We start from the raw sequence: 24,090 nt of genomic DNA on the forward strand, positions 1-24,090 counted from the left end.
ATTAACAAAACTCGAGAACCAATTTACCCATAATGCCTTGCGTTCTCAGAGGGCGCCACTTCTGTGGTCGTCCAACACGAGCTGCTGTAGCGGACAGACGATATGTCGTGTTGACTTCAAAACACTGTAGGATGAACCTACACAGAGGGTAGCAAATTGCTATGGCAAATAGAGCAGGCTGTGATCAGTGGGAGGGGCCTATAATGACACGGGAGAATCCTTCGCCATCAGCACGCTATAATAGGAAAATGCTTATAACGCTTCAATGCAAAGTTCAAACTGCTTCATATTTGATACACACGATGATTGTCCATCCATAAACAACGATCGATGACCAAATTACCCATCATGGCCAGTGGGAGGGGCCTATAATGACACATGAAAATCCCTCGCCATAACTACGCCATTATACGAAAACGCTTACAACTCCAGAATGCAAATTTCAAACTGCTTCATATTTGATACACACGATCACTGTCCAGAGCTAAACAACAAACGATAACCAATTTACCCACAATGCCTTGCGTTCTCAGAGGGCGCCGCTTCTGTGGTCGTCCTACACGAGCAACTGTAGCGGACAGACGATATGTCGTGTTGACTTGAAAACACTGTAGGATGAATCTTATTAGATGGAAGCACATTGCAATGGAGAATATACCAGGCTGTGAAAAGTGGGAGGGGCCTATCATGACACAGGAGAATCCTTCGCCATCAGCACGCTGTAATAGGAAAAAGCTTATAACTCTAGAATGCTAAATTCAAACTGCTCATATTTGATACACACGACGACTGTCCAGCCATAAACAAAACTCCATAACCAATTTACCCATAATGCCTTGCGTTCTCAGAGGGCGCCGCTTCTGTGGTCGTCCTACACGAGCAGCTGTAGCGGACAGACGATATGTCGTGTTGACTTCAAAACACTGTAGGATGAATCTTATTAGATGGAAGCACATTGCTATGGCAAATAGAGCAGGCTGTGAAAAGTGGGAGGGGCCTATCATGACACAGGAAAATCCCTCGCCATACCTACGCCGTTATACGAAAACGCTTATAACTCTAGAGTGCAAAGTTCAAACTGCTTCATATTTGATACACACGATCACTGTCCAGAGCTAAACAACAAACGATGACCAATTTACCCACAATGCCTGCGTTCTCAGAGGGCGCCGCTTCTGTGGTCGTCCCACACGAGCAGCTGTAGCGGACAGACGATATGTCGTGTTGACTTCAAAACACTGTAGGATGAACCTACACAGAGGGTAGCAAATTGCTATGGAAGAAAAAAAAGGCTGTGATCAGTGGGAGGGGCCTATAATGACACGGGAGAATCCTTCGCCATCAACACGCTGTAATAGGAAAATGCTTTTAACGCTCCAATGCAAAGTTCAAACTGCTTCATATTTGATACACACGATGATTGTCCATCCATAAACAACGCTCGATGACCAAATTACCCATCATGGCCAGTGGGAGGAGCCTATCATGACACAGGAAAATCCTTCGCCATAACTACGCCGTTTTACGAAAAACGCTTATAACTCTAGAGTGCAAAGTTCAAACTGCTTCATTTTTGATACACATGATGACCGTACAGCCCCAAACAACAAACGATAACCAAAACACCCACAATGCCTTGCGTTCTCAGAGGGCGCCGCTTTTGTGGTCGTCCTACACGAGCAGCTGTAGCGGACAGACGATATGTCGTGTTGACTTCAAAACACTGTAGGATGAACCTACACAGAGTGTAGCAAATTGCTATGGAAGAAAAAACAGGCTGTGATCAGTGGGGGGGCCTATAATTACACGGGAGAATCCTTCGCCATCAGCACGCTATAATAAGAAAATGCTTATAACTCTAGAATGCAAAGTTCAAACTGCTTCATATTTGATACACACGATCACTGTCCACAGCTAAACAACAAACGATAACCAATTTACCCACAATGCCTTGCGTTCTCAGAGGGCGCCGCTTCTGTGGTCGTCCTACACAAGCAGCTCTAGCGGCAAGACAACATGTCGTGTTGACTTCAAAACACTGTAGTATGAATCTTATTTGATGGAAGCACATTGCTATGGCAAATAGAGCAGGCTGTGAAAAGTGGGAGGGGCCTATCATGACACAGGAAAATCCTTTGCCATAACTACGCCGTTATACGAAAACGCTTACAACTCCAGGCCAATTCCCAAATCCCCAACAGTGGTATACGTGACCGTGGGTTACCGCCCCCGGCCGCTTCATCGGAACCTATGACGCCGCTCGCGGCTTTAATTTTGTTTGTGGTTACTGAGGCCTTAGGTTTAGAGTATAGGGTGGAGATCCATTGTATGAATGATTCTCCAAAGCCAAATATGCCAGGACAGCACAGAGGAATGAGCAGTTGACTCTATCAAATGCTTTTTCTGCGTCAAGTGACAAGATTATTGTTTTCTTTTTAGAGTTCTGTGCCATGTTGATCAAATTAAACAGTCTTCTAACATTTTTCTGTGGAGTGTATTTTTAATTGACTGTACTACTTTCTCTAACCTGGAAGTGAGTGCTTTGGAAATAATTTTTATGTCTGTGTTAATAAGTGAGATGGGTTGGTAACTTGAGGGTAACATGGGGTTTTTGTCTGGTTTAAGTAGTAATTTAATGTTTGCTGTATTCATGTGGCCTCCTACGTAACCTTTATTTTTAATCTCTGTTACTACTCTGAAAAAGAGCGGAGCCAGCATTGACCAGAAATGTTTTAGGAATTCAGCAGGGAACCCATCTGGACCTGGTGCTTTGCCTGTTGACATGCTATCCAAAGCATTTTGTAGTTATTGTAAGGTTAATGGTGAGTCTAAGGTGGTTTTCTGATCTATGGTGAACTGTGGTAGGTTTAAGTTATTGAGGAAGGTTTTAATATCTTCAGGGTCAGGGTTTAAGTTAGATGAGTATAGATTTTGATTATAATCATGAAAAACCTTATTAATGTCCTGAGGTAAGTTTAAAGTTTGACCTGAATTGTCAGAAATTGCTGCTATAAAGGAATTTTCTTTGTTGTGTTGAGCTGATTTGCTAAATATTTGCCTGATTTATTAATATAATCAAAGTTTTTGTATACCAATTGTTGCAAAATAAAAAGTTTTGTATTTTGGAGTTTTCTGAACAAAAGTTCTCAGGAATTGTTAACATTAGATAGATAGATAGATAGATAGATAGATAGATAGATAGATAGATAGATAGATACTTTATTCATCTCCAAGAGAAATTCACAGTTCCAGCAGCTTACAGGTATGGGAACACAGGGGCATGCAGGGAAAGTACAATGTAGAAATTTAAAAATTTAAACATTTAAAAATTTAGACTCACTGAATATCTGGAGACACATAACATCCTAGCTGATGAGCAGAATGACTTTAGAAAATGTAGGGCCTGCATTGATCATATTTATGTTTTATCATCTTGTGCTGAGGGCCAGGCTGCAAGAGGGAAAACCAACATTTGTCTTTTTGTTGATCTCCAGAAGGTTTTAGACTGGATCAACAGGGATCTTTAATGTATAAATTACTGGATTATGGCATTACTGATACATTCTATGATGATGTCAAATCACTCTATAAAGCCCCAGTTGCATGTGTGCAGATCAATGGTTTAAAAACTGGTTGGTTCTCCACCACGTTTGGTGTAAAACAAGGAGATATGTTGTCTTTGTTTTCCCTTTATATAAATAATGTGGTAAATGAATTATGGAAGCTAATCTGGGTTTTGTATAAATAACTGTAATTTAAGTCTTTTATTGTATGCTGATGGTATTATTTTCTGGCAAATTTACATAATATGTTAAATATTTTAAATACATGGTGTAAAAAATGGAGACTGACTCTAAATAAAGATAAACACAGATCATGTATTTTAGGAAAAATCATGACTTGAGAAGTAATTATAATTTTATATATGGCCTGTCTTAGTTTATACAAGTTCCTAGGATTGATCTTTAATGACTTTATGAGTTTTCAAGAGGGAACAAATTTTTTGGCTGAGTCAGCAGCAAGAGCTTTGGGCTGTGTGAGAACAATGACTATAAAATACAGTTGTCATGTTGACAGTTGTTACTGTTTTATTTTGAGGTTTTGGGTCGACTCTCAATACAGTATCTACTGACAGTTCTTTTGGTTTTATGTGATATGTTTTTATTTGGTTTCACTGTTTGTTTTGTGTGTGCGTGCGTGTTTATGTTGCTTTTTATGTAATATTGTAAATATTTGTATTTAATATTGTCATTTATTATTGTAATGAAAATGAAGGAGACCCCAGTCAGAATAGTTCCTGCAATAAGTCAGGAGCTAATGGAGCTCAATAAAATCAAATGAAATGAAATTAAATAATTTTTATTATTATAATTTTTAACAGAAAATACACATTTTAAAATCCCCATATATTTAATGTTTTTATTTGTAAATTTATCACACTCTCTCTCACGTACCCCCTGCAGTACCGTTGTGTACCCCTAGGGGTACGCGTACCCCCATTTGAGAAACACTGTAATAAATAAGATTTTAGTTGACTAAATCTGTTACAGATATAATCGACTAACAAACATAAAAGCATTAGAGTTATTTCTTTTTTGAAATATTCAGTTACTGTTGCTCAACCTGATATATGATGGTATTAATGTTTGTAACACGGAAAGATTAGATGTGATCAATACGTTTGATCACATGAGTTCTGATTGGATTTCAGCCGAGGTGACCAAATAGTTGTAAATATACATATATATAGATATATATATATATATATATATATATATATATATATAATATATTATATATATATATATATAATCTATATATATAGTGTAGTTTACGTTTTTATAGTCAGTGAAGAAATAAATATAAGTTGATATAGTTTTTGTTAACATGTATTTTTATTAAATTATTCATTATTTCGTTATTGTAACTTTAAAAACTTTAACTCAACAAAAACCTATGATCAAATGTTTCGTCGACTCTAAATGAACAGTAGAAAGTAATAAACCTCCACCAAGCTCTGAACCTCTCTTCACAGATATGCTCAGTTATCAATGATCAATGATCCTGATCATGGTACCATGATCATTAACACTTTAAAGACCTTGGAACCACATTTATTTCCCATTAATAAAACATCCAGTAGGTCACAATGTATGGACCATACCACTTTAAAAAAATAAAAATAATCAAATGAAATACACAATATGGATCTAATCAGGATGAAACTCAGTGGGATCATTGATTAACAACCCAATATAACTGAGTCACATTTTATACAAGATCCCATCAATTACAAACCCAGATATAAATTATATGATGATGACAAGCTAGCATTTTTTATTCTTTGAAATGATCAGAATCAGTTTATTGATCAGGAGTCCCTCTGGCAGTTGAAATCTTTCCTCCTTGGTGGAGGTAATAAAGCAGATGGAGTGTACGGCAAAGGTTTGAATCCTGTCAATAATGTGATGATTATTATTATTATTATTAATAAATGAATGTCTTTCTCCCACAGACTAAATTTCTGTGGTTTCTCAGAGAGAAGCTGTGCAGCTCTGTCCTCAGTCCTCAGCTCTCAGTCCTCCAGTGTGAAACATCTGGACCTGAGTAACAATGATCTGCAGGATTCAGGAGTGAAGCTGCTGTGTGAAGGACTGAAGAGTCCTCACTGTAAACTGGACTCTCTCAGGTCAGTGGATCACATGTTCCATCAACATTGTCCTCACTGCATGAAAACTGAGATTATCCACCCTGTGAATGCCAAGGATTATCAGTAGTTCACTGAGAAGTCCCCCCACCCCCACTGTGAATGTTTTCTATAATTAGCATTTCAATGTCTAGCCTGCCTTGACTGAAACTAACCAACCATTGGAAGAAAGCACAGACAGTTCAGAAGTAAAATCACCTGTGATTGGACAGAAAGTCCCTCACTCATTGGTCACCGTTGGGATGCATGGTCATATGCCCCTCCCATTTTTATTATAATACAAATAATAATAATTATAATATTAATGATACTAATAATTATTTTTGCTAATATTATTTAGTGAGAACATCACAATAACAGTTTATTGAGAATAAGAGACACAGGAGGAACATAATGAAAGCAGAGCTTTATTTATTCAAAATAAAACAACTTTACACTGTGTCCCTTTGTCCTGGGTCACACACTAAAACTTGAACTCTTGGCAGCTTAGGGTCATAAAAAGATGGAGCAGGTCTTTTGGGGGGTGGTCCATAATGCAGTCTTTTGTGGTGGGTTGCTTGATATTTGGGCTCATTTTCCAGTTTGTTCTGTAATGTTGAACACAGAGCAGAAAGCTCCAGGCTTCTGAAGGATGGCGACCATAATATATATAATAATAATAATCTGTTACCATGGTAGCCTTAATGTGTCATTTGTGGCAATGCATGGAGGCTCCTGACTGCTGGTCCATTTATATTCTAGTTTACAAATGACAATTTGCGTACCCTAGGGGTAACGTACCCCACTTTGGGAACCTAGGTTCTATGTTGTTAACACAACACAATATGTGTGTGTGTGTGTGTCAGCCATTTTGTTTTTCCCTCCAAAATGTCACATAATAAACCACAATGTACAAAAATACTGTGCACATGCTCTGTGTAACATCTGTTCTGTTGTTTTTATAAATCTGACCCTCTTCCTCCTCTGTCTGCTGTGAGCTGAACCTTTAATGGCTTCTGTTCGTGTCCAAAGGTCTGGATGACTAAATGTGAAGTTCTTCCAGACTGTCTCATAGTATGTCTTACATGATACTGGGAAAAAGAAAGGCAACAGGCATAAATATGTAAAATAATAACACCACAAACAACAAAACAGACTATTTTCCAGATTAAAGTTACTTACATATAAAGACTCCAGTGTCCACTTTACCACATGTCTGGACTTGTAATGAGCGTTTACATCAAAGTCACAGGTGAATTATGGGACGAGCTCAGTCTGTCACACAAATAAATAGTGTCAGATACATTTATTTATACTATTTTATATTAAAATCTACCCTAGTATGTGTTCATAACACTTTTTGTTTCCCTCTGAGTTGTGTAAAAAAACATATTTAACTGCAATAAATCATTTCTCACTCTTTTCTTTCAAGCATCAAATATGTTAGTCCTTAAAGTTGTATTGAGCTAATCTAAAGCTAATCAAAGTGTATAAATCAAACTACATAGAAAAGTAAAACATATTTTAAACACATGCTCATATGAAACAGAAGCTAACAGAACACGCTACACATGGCACAGTCTGCTAACTTACTACTGTTCATAAAACTTAACTCTTATCAAAACTCAAATATCAAAACTACAATGTCATGAAACTCTTTATTTGTTAGGACCTATTTCTGACATATAAGCTGTGTTTCTGACTATAAACATACCTGAAAAGAGGAGAAATGATCACAAATGTGATTCAGTCTGTTTCCTCCATCAGGAGCGTTAGTAGAATGAGTAAAACGGCACGTGTGGGGGTGGAGACAAAACCAATCGATCCCAGATAGTCTAACCCAGAACACTCAGTGGATCACAGATAAACAACAATAACAATAAAGAGACAAGCAAATCATGCGTATTTAACACTCTTTTAACACTTTTAACTGTCTTTTAACATTTAACTGGTATTTAAATATTTAAACTCATGAAAAATTACAACAAAAAATGCAAAAATAAAAAAACAACACAATACACAATAACTCCAGAAATCATACATTTTATAGGAAAAATACACAAAGAACAACAGAATGCACAAAATGTCTCATAACATAAGACAACAAATATACACAGAATGACAGAAAAACATATACATTAATGTAAAAACTCTTTGTTGTTTCACATGCATCCCTCGGTCCTATTTTTATGAGGCCCCCAAGTAAACATTACAAAATGGCAGAAAAACAAAAAACAAAAACAAGAATACAGTATAAAAAAAAGAATTCCACATTACAGGAAAATACAGTAAAAGCAAGAAAAACATAGCAAATACTTCAAAAGCTGTACAAAACTACTACAAAAATGAACCAAACAACAACAGTAATACACAAAATAACTCACAATAAAAACAACAAAAAACACAAAAAGACAGAAAAACACAAAAAATGACTGCAACCATACACTGTAAAAAAGAAAAAGTTGAGAAACTTAAAATATCAAGGCACATGATGCAAGAGATTTTTGAGTAAACTCAACTTTTGCCTACTGTTGTTTGACTTAACTAAGATTTACAAGTTCTGACAAGAGTTCTGCCAACTTGGATCTCCTGTTCACCTAATTAAGATAATCCTGGAAGTCTAACGAAGAAATTCTGGTTTCAATGCCATGTATTTCTGTCTTCACTAAATGCAGATATTCTTGTTAAATAAACATATAATTATTCATTGAATGCCATGCATTTATAACTTCAACAAACACAGATATTCTTGTTGAATATTCATACAATTCTTACTCCAGTGAGTTGAAAATTTACCTATTTAAATCAAAGGAAAATGTATGTTGTAATTATATTTGAAAAATGCTCAAATAAATAGATATTGAATAAAACAAAGCACAACTGAATGTTATCTTAAATCTTATTTATTTTGTTTAACAGTGCCTCAAGTACATTTCAGAACGTTATGGGTAGTCAGGTCAATTTCTGTAAAAAAATAAATAAATAAAAAGTATTGCCAGTTTCTTTTTTTGGGTGCTTTGAGCACCACAGCAAAGCCCTAAAATTGAGTTCAGAACCAAAAAAGAAAAACAAAGCATGTGGGGGGAAAAAAAAAAAAAAGTGTTCAGCAACATATAGTCACTCATGCACACACCGATAGGATAGTGGCAAAAATGATTGGCTGTGTACCCAGACACTGACGTTTTACATGGGCATAACTATGATGAACTACAGCAGTTAAAGTTCTTAGAAATATACCATCAATGAACAGGAAACTAACAGGTAAACACCATGTTCTGTGCTTCATGTGAAGTGGCCAACACTTAAACAAATCTTTTAAAATACATGACAATCTCAACATAATATTGTCAACTTCGTCTCCCTCCTTTCCTTCCTTCCATTTTCTCCCTCTTATTCCTTCTTTCCTTTTCCCTTCTTCCGTCCCTATTTCTCCCCCTCCCTTCTTCCTTCCATTTTCTCCCTGTCTTCCTTCTCTCCCTCCTTTCCTTCTATTTTCTCCCTTCTTTCCTCTTCCCTTCTCTCCCCTCTAATTTTTTTCTCCCTCTCTCTTCTTCCTTCTTTCCTCTTCCCTTCTCTCCCTTCTTTCCTTCCATTTCTCTCTCTCCTTCCATCTTTCCTCTTCACTTCATCTCTCCCTCCTTCCTGCCCTTTTTTCTCCCTTCTTGCCTCTCCTCCTTTCCTTCCTTATTCTTCATCCCTTGACCGAAAGACAACAAGAGGGTTAAGGAACAGTTAATCTGAAAATAAAATTTTCCATCACCTACACATCCTTATGCAGGTTGAAACAGAGGTGAGGTTGTTTTTTTTTTGTTCTTTTCTGCATACATACATTAGTTTTACTTGAACAATAATTCATTTTAACAGTTTGAACACCAAATAAGCAACTCTTGGTAACAGGTGAATGACTATATCAGAAGCAAAAGGGTTTACAGTTTTTTTACATGACTCAACAGCAATGGACTTGAACAGGCTAAAGAACACATGTTAAAGTCATGTCTGGCTCTCCATTAACAGTCACAGCAAAAGCTTTGTTTTCAGAGCCCTTATGCGCTGTGAGCATCGAGAGCCACCGAGCTCAAAAAAGATGGCTTGAATTGCTTCAAAGGTATAACTCATCTGCTTTGGATAATCAATGTTGAGGGCATACAGAATGCCAAGAGGTATGCAAAGGCAGAAGAGAGGTCTGGAATGTTATGTAGCACAATATCCCCTTCCAACACAACTGCATGGTCTCGCACAGTCGTACCGGCATCGTCATCTTGTAGGATGGTGAGGATGGCAACAGATACACCATTCAACACTGGTTCCAAAAGTGTCAGTATCCTGAAGAAAGGTATAAGATTAATTATTGAGAGCTAACTATTGAGAACTAAAGACAAATACATTTCTACAGATTTGAATTAAACTTCCGTATCATGCTAGTCATTTGACTCATGGAGGTTTTAAAAAGAAAAAGCTTATTTTTCTTTATTTAATGACGTAGTAGCTTTCTCCCACCACCCTTGTGATGAGTTTTGTACGAAGTATTTTTCTGCAATGGAACACACAAACAATGCCCAGCTGCTTCTCAGCAGAAAAAGGGGAGCGAGAGTTATAGACAACTGCAATCCTCTCCATAAAATTATCTGGACAGCACTGAGGTGTATCTTTCCATTTTGGATCTTTTGGAACTCATCCTTTGAAACATCTCAGGATTTAGTTTTACTTGCATTACTTTTTTGTACTTACCAAGCATTTCAGGAAAACCTCTGTTGTATCTTCTCTGACGAAAATGGGCAGGCCTCTCAGTGCTGCTGTCTTTCGGTGGGACACAACGTTGGATGTCTAAAGAGTACTCAGTGGAAAACAAGCATTTCAATTAGTATAGTAAGTGTACTTATACACAATGCAAAATCAGAACTTTTATATTAATGAAAATAAAGCACAGGTCAGACCCAGCAACATGTAAAACTAAAAAAAACCAACAACACTGCAACTATGTTAACAATTTTACTTTACTTTTACAAAATAAAATTTGTTAAATCAAATATTGCCAAATAAGAACGTAAAGCAATGACTGCTGACATTCATTTCCACTGACACATTTCCACAAATGTGTTATGGCTGAAGCCAAAATAACTTCAGGCAAAGGAGCACTTCTCTCACCTGTTCATCAAGTTTTTCCAGCAGGTCTTCCATCTTCTGTCCAAGAGCTCCCTTCTTAGACCGGTACAGTTTCAACAGGCCAGGCACAAATTTGTCAAGGGATGCATTGAAAGTCCCCAGGAGGTCTTTGCTCGTAATCCGATGAAATTCTTCTGATATCTAAACAAGACAATGTTATGTTCTTCTGTTTCTTCTTCATTTCATCGACCAGAGCAACTCTTTCCTCTTCAAGAGTAGAATCATCGTGGTGTTGTGGATAATCTGGGACATGATGACCTCTCCACGTTTGGGCTTTTTAAGGGTGAAAGGACTGCCGCCGCTTCATCTCCTCCTTTTCTTTTCCTGTTTACATTTACCTCATTGCAGCCTGCCCGACGAAGCTTAGATCTGTAGTTTCCAAGTTTGTACTTGATACTTGCTTTCCATCCCTCGTAGCCTGTGATGCTACCTGGCTCCCTCAGGCACGGGTATTTGAGAACCAGTGCAGAAGCAACTGACTCAAGCTCATCTTTCTCAGGGTAGCCTTTAATTTCAAAAACTGCCTCTGCAATCTTATCCAAAATCTCTGTCTTCATGTCTCTTGTCACTGCAAGGCTCTTCTTCGATTTTTCGTATGTCACATTAGCCTTACACAATTTCAGTTCAACATCATATGAAAACTGGGGATAGGAAATGGAGAGGGCCACTCTGAGACCTGCCTTAAGTTCATCTGATAGAATCGGTCCAGCCTAGGCCTGAATCTTCAGAGTGAACACTTATTGTGTCCTGGGAAGAGACTGAAGCAGTGGATTGGTTAAGTGGTGATGAATCACAGTTCCACATTATATGTAGGACTGCACGCTCAGCTGGTAATTCAGATATTGCTGTGAGGTTGCATAGTGCATTTCCAAACTCTGGATCCTCAAACTGTAGTGAAAAATCACCTGGAAGTTCAAGTCTCTCTTTAAGAATATCAATCAATTGCCCAACAGATGCTGGAACTTCAGGAAGCTGGACTCGCCGGGCTTCTCTGGAGGAAAGAACTACCCGCAGTAACAAAGTCTAAAAAGTGGAGAGAGAAAAGTTGGATGAAAGTTAGGTCAAACCTGATTAGAAAACAGTGGACATCTACACCATACAGCTTCCTTTTTCCAGATTTATCCATTTATTATGTTTGATTTGCTAATAATTTTGTCTACAAATGTAAAAAGAAAAATTAAACTTATGTCTATATTCTAGTTTTCATTTTCTTCACTCACTGTACTCTACTGGCCTATACTTGGGAAAGGCCTTCAATTCAGTCAGCACAAAACTAAGGCTTAATGAGGAGAGGAGAATGGAGAGAGGAGAGAGAGATAAGAGAAGATAGGAGAAGAATAAAGTGTGTGGTGGAGAAAAGAAAGAGCTAGAGGAATGGAGTGAGGAAAGGGAGCAGAGGACAATAGAGGAGAGGAAGAGAGAGTGGAAGGGAAAGAACATACCATTTTGAGTTGCTTTAATAGAGAAGAAACGTCCTTGGGGTCACCATCAGCTTTCCACCAACTGTGTATGCTGTTAGAGGGTGGTAATCCGTCAACACATCTGGATCCAGGACAAGAAGGTCTTCACAGGTGTGTTCAACAAGCTCATAGGACCTGAAATGTTCAATGTACCAGGAACACAGTCTTTTACAAATGAATGACACCTCCTCTGCATTGACAAGAATGGTCACAATCTTATAAAATTCTGGGAGGCCACTGCATTGCCCAGCAGATAAAATCATGCCCGCCACTAACTGTGTCCCACACAAGTGAACCTTTTTAGACAGAGACACACTGTCTAGATGAGGGTATTTCTTCTGTATTTCACACTTCAGTGATGGATCTAATTCTGAAACCCTGATCACTTTCACGTTTTCAACATAGAGTTTTGGTTTGAAAAGGTTCCCACTATCCAGATGGTATGCCATCATCTGCTGGTGTTTCGAAGAAAGAGTTAGCAGCACATTTTTCCAGTTGTGAGTGTCATGGATCACCTTTTTAAAGAAGCTATGTTTAGCTTCGAATCTCATCGTCCACAATTCCACTAAAGGCCCATAGCAGCGTATAAGATGTGGGTAGTGGTCAATGAAGTGGTGTTTTGGCTTCAGTCTGAAGTCCGGAAAGGTACTGGTGAGCAACAGGCGATGATCCAGTAGTTTGCAAGATAAATAACACAATGCTTCCTCAGTGAGACTGTTTGACACAACAATGTCAACTATTTCCTTGAGGTCCATTAAAATCTCCCATGCTGGCTCCTGTTCTGGTATCTTACATCCAATTATAAAAGGAAGTAAGCGCAGTAGTGTCCAGTTTTCATGTCCATTACCAGCAACTGTTCCTTTTTCAAAGCTTGCTTTTGGAATTTTTTGCAGCTTGTTTACTTTGTCTGCATATTTGTAGGGAAATGATTTTATGAAGTTGTTTAAAGCATCAAATGTAATGAAACCTTTTGAGATCAGATTTTTCAAACATAAGGACAACTCCAAAGGGATGACGCCTTCAAAAAAGTCGTGCAAAACATCTGGAGGAAATCCAGTTATTGGGTGAAAGAACAATAGATGTTTGCCCAGTACACATTCCCTTTTTACCCCATTAACACTTTGGAGGTTGTCAGTCTGCCTAAGCTCTTCCAGGAATGTATTGTGTTGATCAACACCCCTCAATTGGAAGTCATTAACTTCAGTGGTTGCAATTTGGTTCCGACTTATCAAACAAAAGCGACAGAACTTGTCAACAGTAAAACTTTCATGAAAGCCTGCCAGACCATGTGCACCGAGGTTATCTGCACTTACACAATATACAGTGCCCTTAACAAACTCACCCACAACTTCCACATAAATTCCCTCTTGTTCTAGACACCTTATATCTTTAACCAGTGGCTCGAAAAACCTTTCATAACCATATTGTTTGACATCCACACTTTTACCTAAAAGAGCAAGCTGAATTGAACTGAGATTTGATCGGAATCTGGCTGGTAAATTTAGAACTACCCAATATACTGCAGTAATCTTATGAAGTTTTCGAGAGGTGCCCAGTGGGTTACAAACTTCAAAAGCATCAATATATAACCCCAAACTGACACATAAATTTTGCTGTCCCAGTAACGTATTGTCCTTGTAATATTTTCCGTCTTGAAATGACTTAAAGTGTCCAGATAAAGCTTCTTGATTAAATATAATTTGGTCCAAAAAATCTGACCGTCTGAGTAAAGTCTCAAGGATCTTATTGACAGATATATAAACAAAAGAGTTTTTATGAGCAGTGTTGTACAGATATTCTGTGGGTTCTACAACAGAAAAGTGTTCTTTGAAATATAAATTCCTCCGGTGATCTGTAGATAGGGAACCTTTCTCAGATGTTGTTAAAAGGAGTGGATTAGTTTGAACTATAGCATTAGAAATGTCTTGCAAAACAGAATCATTTACTTCAATTTGATGTTTCGAAAAGATCTCTTTTACACTGTTTAGAGTATGAATGTTAGAGAAAGAGAGCAGGTTACGCAAATCTTCTACAATCTTTTGTGTTGCAGCTCGAGAAACATGCAACACCGTTTGCATACACAGAAAGAGAGAAGCCAATTTGTGTTCAAGTGTCTCACTATCCACATCCTCTACAATCTCTTCAATATCATTTGGTCTCAAAATACTACAAGCTGATGTTCCTGCTTCACTATCAGATTGCTCACTGTCAATTATTTCATCTTCAAGAACAGTTTTTGCAACTGTTCGAAAATCCTCAAGTGTAAAATTTTTATGGTTTCGACTTCTGTGAGAACTGAATGTTGGGCGAATGTTTGTTTTAAAGGAACATCTTAAAAAGGGGCATTGTACAGTTTCACGGTTCTTTAAATGATGTCCAAGATGGTTCCAAAAAGTTTTTTCACTGCAAATCTCCTTAAAATTACACAATTCACATTGAAATGTTGATTTTTTGTGGATTTGCACTATTGAGTGTGATCTTGAAAGGTGTGATCGTAATGCTCCAGGTGTTTTAAATACACATACACAGTCTGTGTGAATGCAAGGCCAATGTGCACCTTGTCCGTGATGAAGGCGGAAATGTTTCAGAAGAGTCTCTTGACTGGAGCTTGTGAATTTACAAAATCTGCACTGCACGAAATCCACCCCTGAAACACAAGAGACAGATAGGACACAATCAGTTTAGCTAAAAGCACTTTTGCAACAGTCCTTGAAATTTGTAAACATAACAATACAGCTGTAGGTCCCCAATTTGTGATGTTCCATGACTGAATAAGCAATATCTCGGGTGAATTTTTCATGCAGGTGTGACCCTTTCTACTTTGCTCTGCTTGTCGCTCTTTTAAATCACTCCCAGGAGACAGGATAGATGAAACATATGGCACTGTTTATTCTGAAACATGGAACACAAATAAAAATCTTCTCAGTTGGTCACCAGTTCACTCCAGCATTAACACCAGCAGACATCACACAGACTGCCCAACTCAAGCAATGCGTGATCGTATAGTGATACTTTTTAAACAAAAGAAAATATGTTCATAACTAAACAAGAATTATCAATCTGCCATTATATACGATTTAAATGGATAGAAATAAAACAAAATGAACATTTTGTTCTCCAAATAATCAATTTACAATGTATAATACACACAAAATCAACAGACTTCAACAGAACATACCTGAAACATGGAACACAAATAAAAATCTTCTCAGTTGGTCACCAGTTCACTCCAGCATTAACTAAAAATAGAGTCAGACATTAGCAAATAAGGCTACAGTGTGCACATCAATGCCTGCATCTCAGCTAATTAGCGGTTAGCTTCCGTTAGCATTGAATAGGCTAATAGCTCAGTTTCCAAGCTCACTATTACATATTAAGGAAACACAGCAACTCAAACTGCATATTAACTTCGCCATAAACACTGTGTTATTAACCGTCATTGTTTCATGATTCTCTATAGACTATAAAACACATGTTTTAACAGGAATGTGACTGGTGAACAGGAGACCAACTTACCACCAGCAGACATCACACAGACTGCGCCAACTCAAGCAATGCGCAGCATTAACCTCCGCTGGGATTTTCAAAATAAAACAACATAAATAATAATATTTGCGTCCCAAACTTTACAGTAATTTAATAACTTATTTACTCCGTTACACAGGGATAAGATGATATATCAAATGGCCAATGTAATTTTCCTAACTTAACTGATTTTCCTTGCTGTTCGATTGTTTAGTTGTTATATCCATATTACTGATGATTACTGGTTTTAAAGTCTCATTATGTCCACAGTTTGTGAAAGCACCAACTGTCATCACTACAATATTGTTACAATATTAACCCTAGAACACTAAGGTTGGATGAATTTCACCCATTCTACATTAGTTTTGAAAGGCTACACACACAACGTTAGTGTTCTAGGCTTAATAAAAATATTTGGTCAAAAACATTGTGATATATTCTGAATGAACTTATGAGAAAACCTAAAAGTTTAAAAAATACTCATGAAAAAAAAAACAAAACTTCATGATTCCAATTTTGTCAATATTAAATACTGTACTCTTTTCCTTTTATTTTTCATTGTCAAAAGAATTCCTTGATAAACAATTCAAAACAATGCAATTTAACTAAAAATAAATCTTGAATGAAATAAATAAAGGAATAATACAAATGAAAATGAAGCCTATTAATTTAAATTCTTGTTCTATAATAAACAATGCAAAACTGAATAATAGTTCTTTTTCTATTAAAAGTGTAACTGAAAATGTATTTTGTGCCTTAACAATTGGACTTAAAAAAAAAAAAAAAAAAAAAAAAAAACGGGATTACACTGATTTACGTCATATTTGTTTGGACCAGCAGAGGGCGCTGGTAACACAGTGGTTGGTTGGCATGCAGATATCTTGCAGTGAAGAAGAGATGCTATGCTAGCAGACAGACCAAATAGAAAAACATGACTTTTACAGATATTCAAGTAATATTACAGATATTCTTTCGGTGCTTAAGGGGTAATGAATCGTTTATTAACATATTTAAGAGTAGAAGGCGGCCAGAAAGAAAGTATTAGCAGACTCCGCCCACCGCCTACACTTGTGGTTAAAAAAAGTACTGCGATTCAATTGTCAGAAAATCGTTATCAACCGTGATACCTATGAATCGATTTTTAACTGCCTTACAATTAATCGTGACATCCCTAGTATACAACGCCACACACAATGGAATCCAACATGTGTCAAATCAACTCTAGCAATGGTGGTGGGCCCACACCACACATGCACACACACAGTCACGTGTAATAGTTAAAACGAACGACTTCCTCTGTCTTACTCACAACTCGATGCAATTATTGTTACCAGTTGGTAGGTCTTTCAAAACATTGCGGTGAAAACACAGGGCAACTCCGGTTCCCAAACACAGTAGCCGACACGTGGCTCCCCGTTAACCAGCAGTAGCCTCCTCCTCGTCCGCAGCTCTCTCACACCGGGTCCTGCACGGTAGCCCCTCGTTAGCCCGCTCGGCTAACTCCTCCGTTCGCGCCTCTCTCACACCTGGTCCTACACGGTACGACCCGTCCTCCGCTCTCCACGCTGAAGTCTGTCGAACTCGTCAAAACTCCTGAAAGCCTTCACTTAGCGTCACTCCGTCTCTACGTCTGTGTTTCTCCGGTCAGCAACACACCTCGCGCACACCTCACTCTCCTCTCTCTCTTTTTTCCCGCGCTAGTCGCGCTGACGTCTACTTCCGCATTTTTTGATTGCATAATTCACAAGATTACGACAATCAACCATTGGAAATAAACCCAGGATTATAAAAGAAAGAAAGAAAAAAAAAAACATAATACACATTGGCTTCAATAGTATTATTTCAAATATATATTATGCACCAATAATGCAAACTGTTAAATAAAATATTATCAAAAACATTTACATCACTAAATAATGACATAAAAATAATAATGACACCAACTATAATAGTAAATACACAATTACTTACTCCAGCCCGGTGCCTGATAAACATTTAATAGATCTTGTAATTATTTTACTCACAGGCTACATGTATTTCAATTAACAGTGCAGCACCGGATAAACGCTGACTATTAAAAAAAAAAGAAAAAATAATGCTAGATCATATGCAAGTTACTTACATCATTGTCATATAATTGTCGCACATGTCTGTCATACATCGAGCCATGAAAGCGATGCCTGCCTGCCCCAGCATTGATTACATCGGCGGGAGTTTGTTGGTCAATGCATGCAAACATCGTGTCTCCACGCAAGGATAACATTAAAAAGTATTACAAAACAATATAAGTTAATATAATAAGCTAATACGGTTTACCAGGCAGACGTGCAGTTAAAAAAAAAAAAAGCAGTCTGAAATACCGTAATTTTGTGATGAAAGTCTGTCAAAATTTCAGTGTTTGACATTAAACACTATCAAACATTACTTTTTGCGGGGATAGAACACGCTGGGCTGATGCTCTGGGCTAAAACCTTAGCATAGAAGTGGGTGAAGGGCTGGAAATGGCGCTTGTAGTAAAGTTAGCTTACCTGCACAATGGTCCGCAGCTCCCGCTTCTGTCCAAAAAATGTCCAAACACTACACTGCAGACCAGGCGAAAATCCGTAATGGTAAAAAATATAATTAAAAACGTCGACGGACCCCCATCACACAGCTCAGGTTCAGTTGAAGGTCCGTTTGGTCGACTTTAAACTTGTTCAGACGGTCCACGTGAGCATGCGCGCGTCAGTCATATATGGGGTTTCCCACAGGTTCTCAGCCTCACTCAAAAAATCTACTCAAAAGTTGATAATCTTAGTTATGCTCTTTAGCAAATCTTAGTTAGGACAACAATGACAGAAATGTGTTGGGCAGACAAGCTTTTTCAGGTTGAAAATGGAAAGCTTTATTTCTGAGTCACTTTAATTTGAAAACTTTAATTAAATCAGCAATTACTAGTTGTCATTTTTACGGTGTAGTATTAACAAACAAGCGAAATCACAACAGAAATACACAAAAGTGACTTTAAAAAACACAAATTGGCAACACAAGTACATATTATGACTCCAAAAAAACATACATTTTACAGTAAAAATACACAAAAGGACAAAATAAATGCACAGAATGTCTTTCCTGTGTTAACGCTCAAATTGGTCATTATTCTAAATTCGGACTGGAAGTCACATTTACCTAATTCAGATTTAAATTTAATTCAGAATAAAATGTATTAGGAATTAAGTGTTTACAAGGTCAGTTTGAAGAGGAATTAACTTTTATTCTGCTTTAAAGAGGAATTAAAGCTCCATACAAACATGTTGGCTCTCAGAGACTTGTGTGTCTTTACAGTGGAGACAGTCCTGATTTACATTTATATAGATCACAGTATGGTCATTTACATGTGAAAACCTTACCCAGTCCTAGAAGCTTGGGGGAGACTTTCTCACCTTGTGCTGTGAGTTTACGACAATTCCTGGCAGTTATCTGGAGCTGACTGGAACTTCCTGTTTACTCAGAGTTAACGGTAATTTACAGTGACGGAAACTTACGGAAATCCCACTTTTCATGCAGTGCCTGTTCCTCGTCTCCTCACTTGTTTCCTGAGTTGTGGATGTTTTTCTGAATCCAGTCTGTCAGGTTGTGTCATCACAAAGGTGGGCGGGGCTTCTCTGGCAGCAGCTTTGAGCTCCAACTCCTCCAGTGTGAGAGAGCTGGACCTGAGCTACAACCATCCAGGAGACTCAGCAGTGAAGCTGCTCTCTCAGACACTGAACACTCTGAGGTGAGACACATCACAGCAGCTCATTACATGTTCACATCAATCCCCATCACATGTGTGACAGAGAGCTGTATCAGAGGAATGTGATGAAGGTGTGAGAGGTGGGACACTAAAGGAGGAGGACTGGGACAGGTTAGAGGGATGAAGGACAGAGATAAGAAGGTAGTGAGGAGTGAGGAGAGGCTGATGGAGAACTATGAGGAGCTGATGAAGGAATGAGAGAGAAGATCAGAGGAGGTGGAACCAATCAGTGAGGATTGTGTTCATATAAAAATATAAATATATCTCATGAAATTACATTTTAATATTCTCTCTGACACAAGTTATCAAGTCAAAAAATTCGGGATGAACCAAAATGTGAATTAGTGACTGAAAACTAAAATAAATTTCCATCTCTGAATGTTACTAACCACTAAAATTAAAACTATGCAATTGTATAAATCAAAACTAATGCTTCAAATAATCAATCAATAAAAGGTAGGGTAGGGGATTTTTTTTTCCAGATACACTTTTTAAGTTTTTGGTTGAAATTTTCTTAATGTTCTGACAGAAATGAAGATCTTTTGAACTCTGAAAAAGGAACATAGAAAATCCATCATGTGTAGCAGCTGTAAACCTGCAAAAACGTTGACCAATGAAAAAAGATGGTTCGTTTTTTTATTAACCAAAACGCATCATTGGTGACGAACTTAAAACAGAGTTTTTAGTCACGCTTTTTAACATACAGTATATAATGATAAAGTTTAGTGTTTACTTACTGCTGAATCAGACAACGTAGTTTCTACACAATACAAGTGATGAGCTTAGAGCCACTTCTGCAGCAGCAGTGCTAATGCATGTGAGTGAGACGGAGCACAGAGGGGAGGGGGGTAAGCTACATTCAAAATCATGCTAGCTTTAAAAAAAAAAAAACACCTACCCTGCCTTTAAAATATGAAAATATTTATTTACCACAGACATTCCAACAATGCATAAAATAAAATAACAAAATGTTTAACTTGACCCACTCATACAATTATTAAAACAGAAATATGTATGTTTATAAAACGCTTTACATTTATTTCAAACTGTAGATTTATGTTACAAATATCATTTTTGAACAATTGTTAGAGTTTTTGAGCTAACTCTCGTGTTCAGTACCTGAGATTTCATACAGAGAGACATAGTCAGAGGTTTTGCTGAATCAATCAATCAATTTTTTAGAGATGAACAGAAAATGAATCAACAAGTCATAACAAGTCAATAGAAGAACAGACACTCATCTAAAACACAGCTGTGGTCCTCAGGGTCTGCTCACTCCCTGGGCCCCAAACATAGATTTATCAGTGTTTTTATATATTTAGAAATCAAATGATCAGCTCCTTGTAATTAGTTAAAGATGTCATTTACTGGTGATTTAAAGCAATACAAATTATGTTTAAGATTTATTGATTTATTCATTATTATTGATCATTTCGGGGTTTATGGTGTCTGTTTGATTTATTTAGGTATATAGAACATGAGTTGTTTAACGTGTATTAAGTTTGATTTTAGAATATAATTATAATTATTTGTTAATGATTTAGACTTTGTGCATTTTGGGTCAAACTGACATTTTAGTGTTAATCTGATTGTCTTGTTTATATTTGATTTGTCTCTTTGTTTACGTACATGGTTGTGTTATTTTTAGATTTAGATTAAGTTGAAATCAGATGTTCTGAAACTGTTTGTCCTTGTTCTGAAAATGACAGCTAACAAGTTGACCTGAATATATTTTATGAATAGATTTATTGAGTATAAAGATATATAATTATAGTATTACACATAAAAAGAAACCATGAATAATAATCCATTCTAACATTTCCTCTCTTCACACTGTTTAACAGTGTGACTATATAAAATTATGAATAAGACAAAATATTTAATTCAGACTGTTTTAATATGTTATATTAACGTTATTTGGAAATTATAATATCAGGTTACTTAAAGTAAGCTTGTTAATTTATTTTAACGTTATTTTTCCTTTAATTTTATTTCAAGTTATATTCCTATTTTGTTTACCATTGTTAGAGTGGGACAAAAACTTTTATTTAACTTTATTACATTTATTTGGATTTACTGTTAGACTATGTTTTAATATAAGAAAAAAGTTGTAAGTAGAACAGAACAGAATACAAACATGATTTGTGTTTAAATTGAATAAACACAGTAAACTTGAAATTAGCCACTTATATTTATCCATACAAACAATAACTGAATACATGCTCATCAAAATCAATTTTATAAAACATCACATGATTACAAAAGGTTAATACAATACAATACAGATTTTATAATTTCTTTATTACATACAACCACATAGTGTGGTGAGTCTATGATTGCTATGTAGTGTGTGTGTATTTTATTTTAATATCACTTCTCTTTCCATGTGAATGTGAAAACCCACAGCAGGAACCTTAACTGATTGATTGATTGATTCTTATTTCTTAGTGAGGAAAAATACATTCACGGTCCTGCCTGCCCACAGCGACCAGTCAGGAAATGACTTTCAGAAATTACTATCAATCTTTATCAAATTTATATGGAAGCTTTTGAAGCACAAATGACAAAAAATTGATTATGATTTTTTTAAATATTTCAAGTTATAATTTCTATCTAATTCTATCCATGTCTACATATGTATTTAGCTATCTGAGGATATAAATACACATAAGGTTTTTAGTTGTGAGATTTTTAGAACATAAATAGAGGAAAATTACAATATTTTACACAGTTGTAACATAATATTCAAACTGACAGAGATTATTAAAGAAGTGAATAAAAAAGTAAGAAAATAACCCAAAGAACTGAAAAGTAAATCAAAACATTAGAATAAAACAGTAATTAGAACAAAACAGAAATGTAACCAGGTGTTATGTTAATTTATGCCTCTACTAATATTTATATAGATTACAAGGGAACAGATTTGTGATTGTATTTATGTCTTTATTATCTCTCTAAAGAGTCCTAGTTAAATCTATAGACCACGTACCATGTACAGTTCAGCCCCCCCACCTTTGATTAGACGTTTTAGGTGGTGAGGTTGTTTTTATAACCTCAGGTGATCAGCCACTGTTCTGCATTCTGGGCCAGGGTCTATACAGTATACATGATTCCTCAATATATGAAATAATGTTATCCATGTCTGTTATTAAGATCATTTGTTTATTTACCTTTTAACTAAAAATATGACTTTTATTCAAGCTACAACTGGAAAGTGTTGGGGAGTGTTACAAAAAAAATAAAGTCAATCAACTCTATTCATCAAGAAAAAGAAAACAGTATGAAATCTATAAGTATGATATCCAAAAGTTATTCTAATTGTCATTTCAAAAATATCAACGTATGATCAACAAGAAAAAGTTTTTAGTAATTCCTTAAAAAGAAAGATCCTAACCCATCTTAAATTATAAATATTTAAAGAATTAAACAATAACTGGTGTGTGTGTAAGTCTGTATGTATATGTGTATGTATGTGTGTATGTATATATGTGTGCAAACAGCTATCCTTCTATCACATGATCACTCACTCAAAGACACGCCCTGGTACATTTTTCACTCACAACACGTTTCTCTCAGACATACATAAAGTGTCATCATCCTTATTCATTCACCCACACATACAGTACTTATATATCTCTCTGTGTGTGTGTGTGTGTGTGTGTGTGTGTGTGTGTGTGTGTGTGTGTGTGTGTTGTTTTCAAAATATATAATTTAATCAATGTTTATGTGTTGTAATTATTCTGTTGTGTAAGTGTTTATTTTCTAGGTCAAACAATGTTATTTTTATATTCTTTCTGTATCAGTTGTGAACAAGTTGTGTTGTGTGTTATCTAATGTTCTTTCCACCAGTTCACACGAGAGATAGTATATTTTAGGTTTAACTTTTCAATAAAATAATTACTGGTCTATGGAGGAGATATTTTTATGTGAAACATTTCAAATCTAACTTTGAAACAAAGGCTGAACTTTTATTAAAAAAAGTTTCTTAACCAAAATGTATTTTAGTTTATTTTCCTAATTTGATATTACAATTTAATTTGTTTAGTTTGTTCAATAATTAGTATTTTATCTTATTTCATTAATGTGTTCGTTTTTTAATTAAACATGAGACAAATTACAGAATTATTAGTGTTATCTATAAAACCTTATGGGATTTAACATATAGTTTTGATTTAATGATTTTAAACTGTTTCATGTTAACATACACCAGAAAACTATGAATATATGATGATATTAATGTTTGTAAACACAGACAGATTATATGTGATCAATACGTTAGATCACATGATCACATGAGTTCTGATTGGATTTCAGCCTAGGTGACCAAATAGTGTATATATACATATATATATATAATAGTGTATAGTTAAGATCAGAGGAGGTGGAACCAATCAGTGAGGATGAAGAGAGGAACACTTTGAAGGAGATGAAGAAGGTGAAGCTGTTGAAGACAAACCAGTAGAAACATGGAGAGCTTGATG

At 36.2% G+C, this 24,090-nt stretch overlaps 1 protein-coding gene and 1 long non-coding RNA gene across 2 annotated transcripts in view; one reads left to right on the forward strand and one right to left on the reverse strand.

Moving 5' to 3' along the window:
- The window catches only part of LOC114464459 (NACHT, LRR and PYD domains-containing protein 3-like), a 30,783-nt gene that overhangs the window by 5,301 nt on the left and 1,392 nt on the right, over nt 1-24,090 (forward strand). Inside the window, exons 4-5 of the mRNA XM_028448676.1 lie at nt 5,516-5,689; nt 19,439-19,591. Coding sequence (XP_028304477.1) covers nt 5,516-5,689; nt 19,439-19,591 — 327 coding nt within the window. The remainder of the gene's footprint in view (nt 1-5,515; nt 5,690-19,438; nt 19,592-24,090) is intronic.
- Nucleotides 10,425-14,939, reverse strand: LOC114464498 (uncharacterized). The gene is made up of 3 exons (XR_003674221.1): nt 14,867-14,939; nt 10,832-10,990; nt 10,425-10,510 (listed from the first exon to the last, which is right to left on the reverse strand). It is a non-coding gene; the product is annotated as an uncharacterized LOC114464498 (long non-coding RNA).

This window comes from Gouania willdenowi, chromosome 6, assembly GCF_900634775.1.
Source record: "Gouania willdenowi chromosome 6, fGouWil2.1, whole genome shotgun sequence".
Taxonomy (NCBI): Eukaryota; Metazoa; Chordata; class Actinopteri; order Blenniiformes; family Gobiesocidae; genus Gouania; species Gouania willdenowi.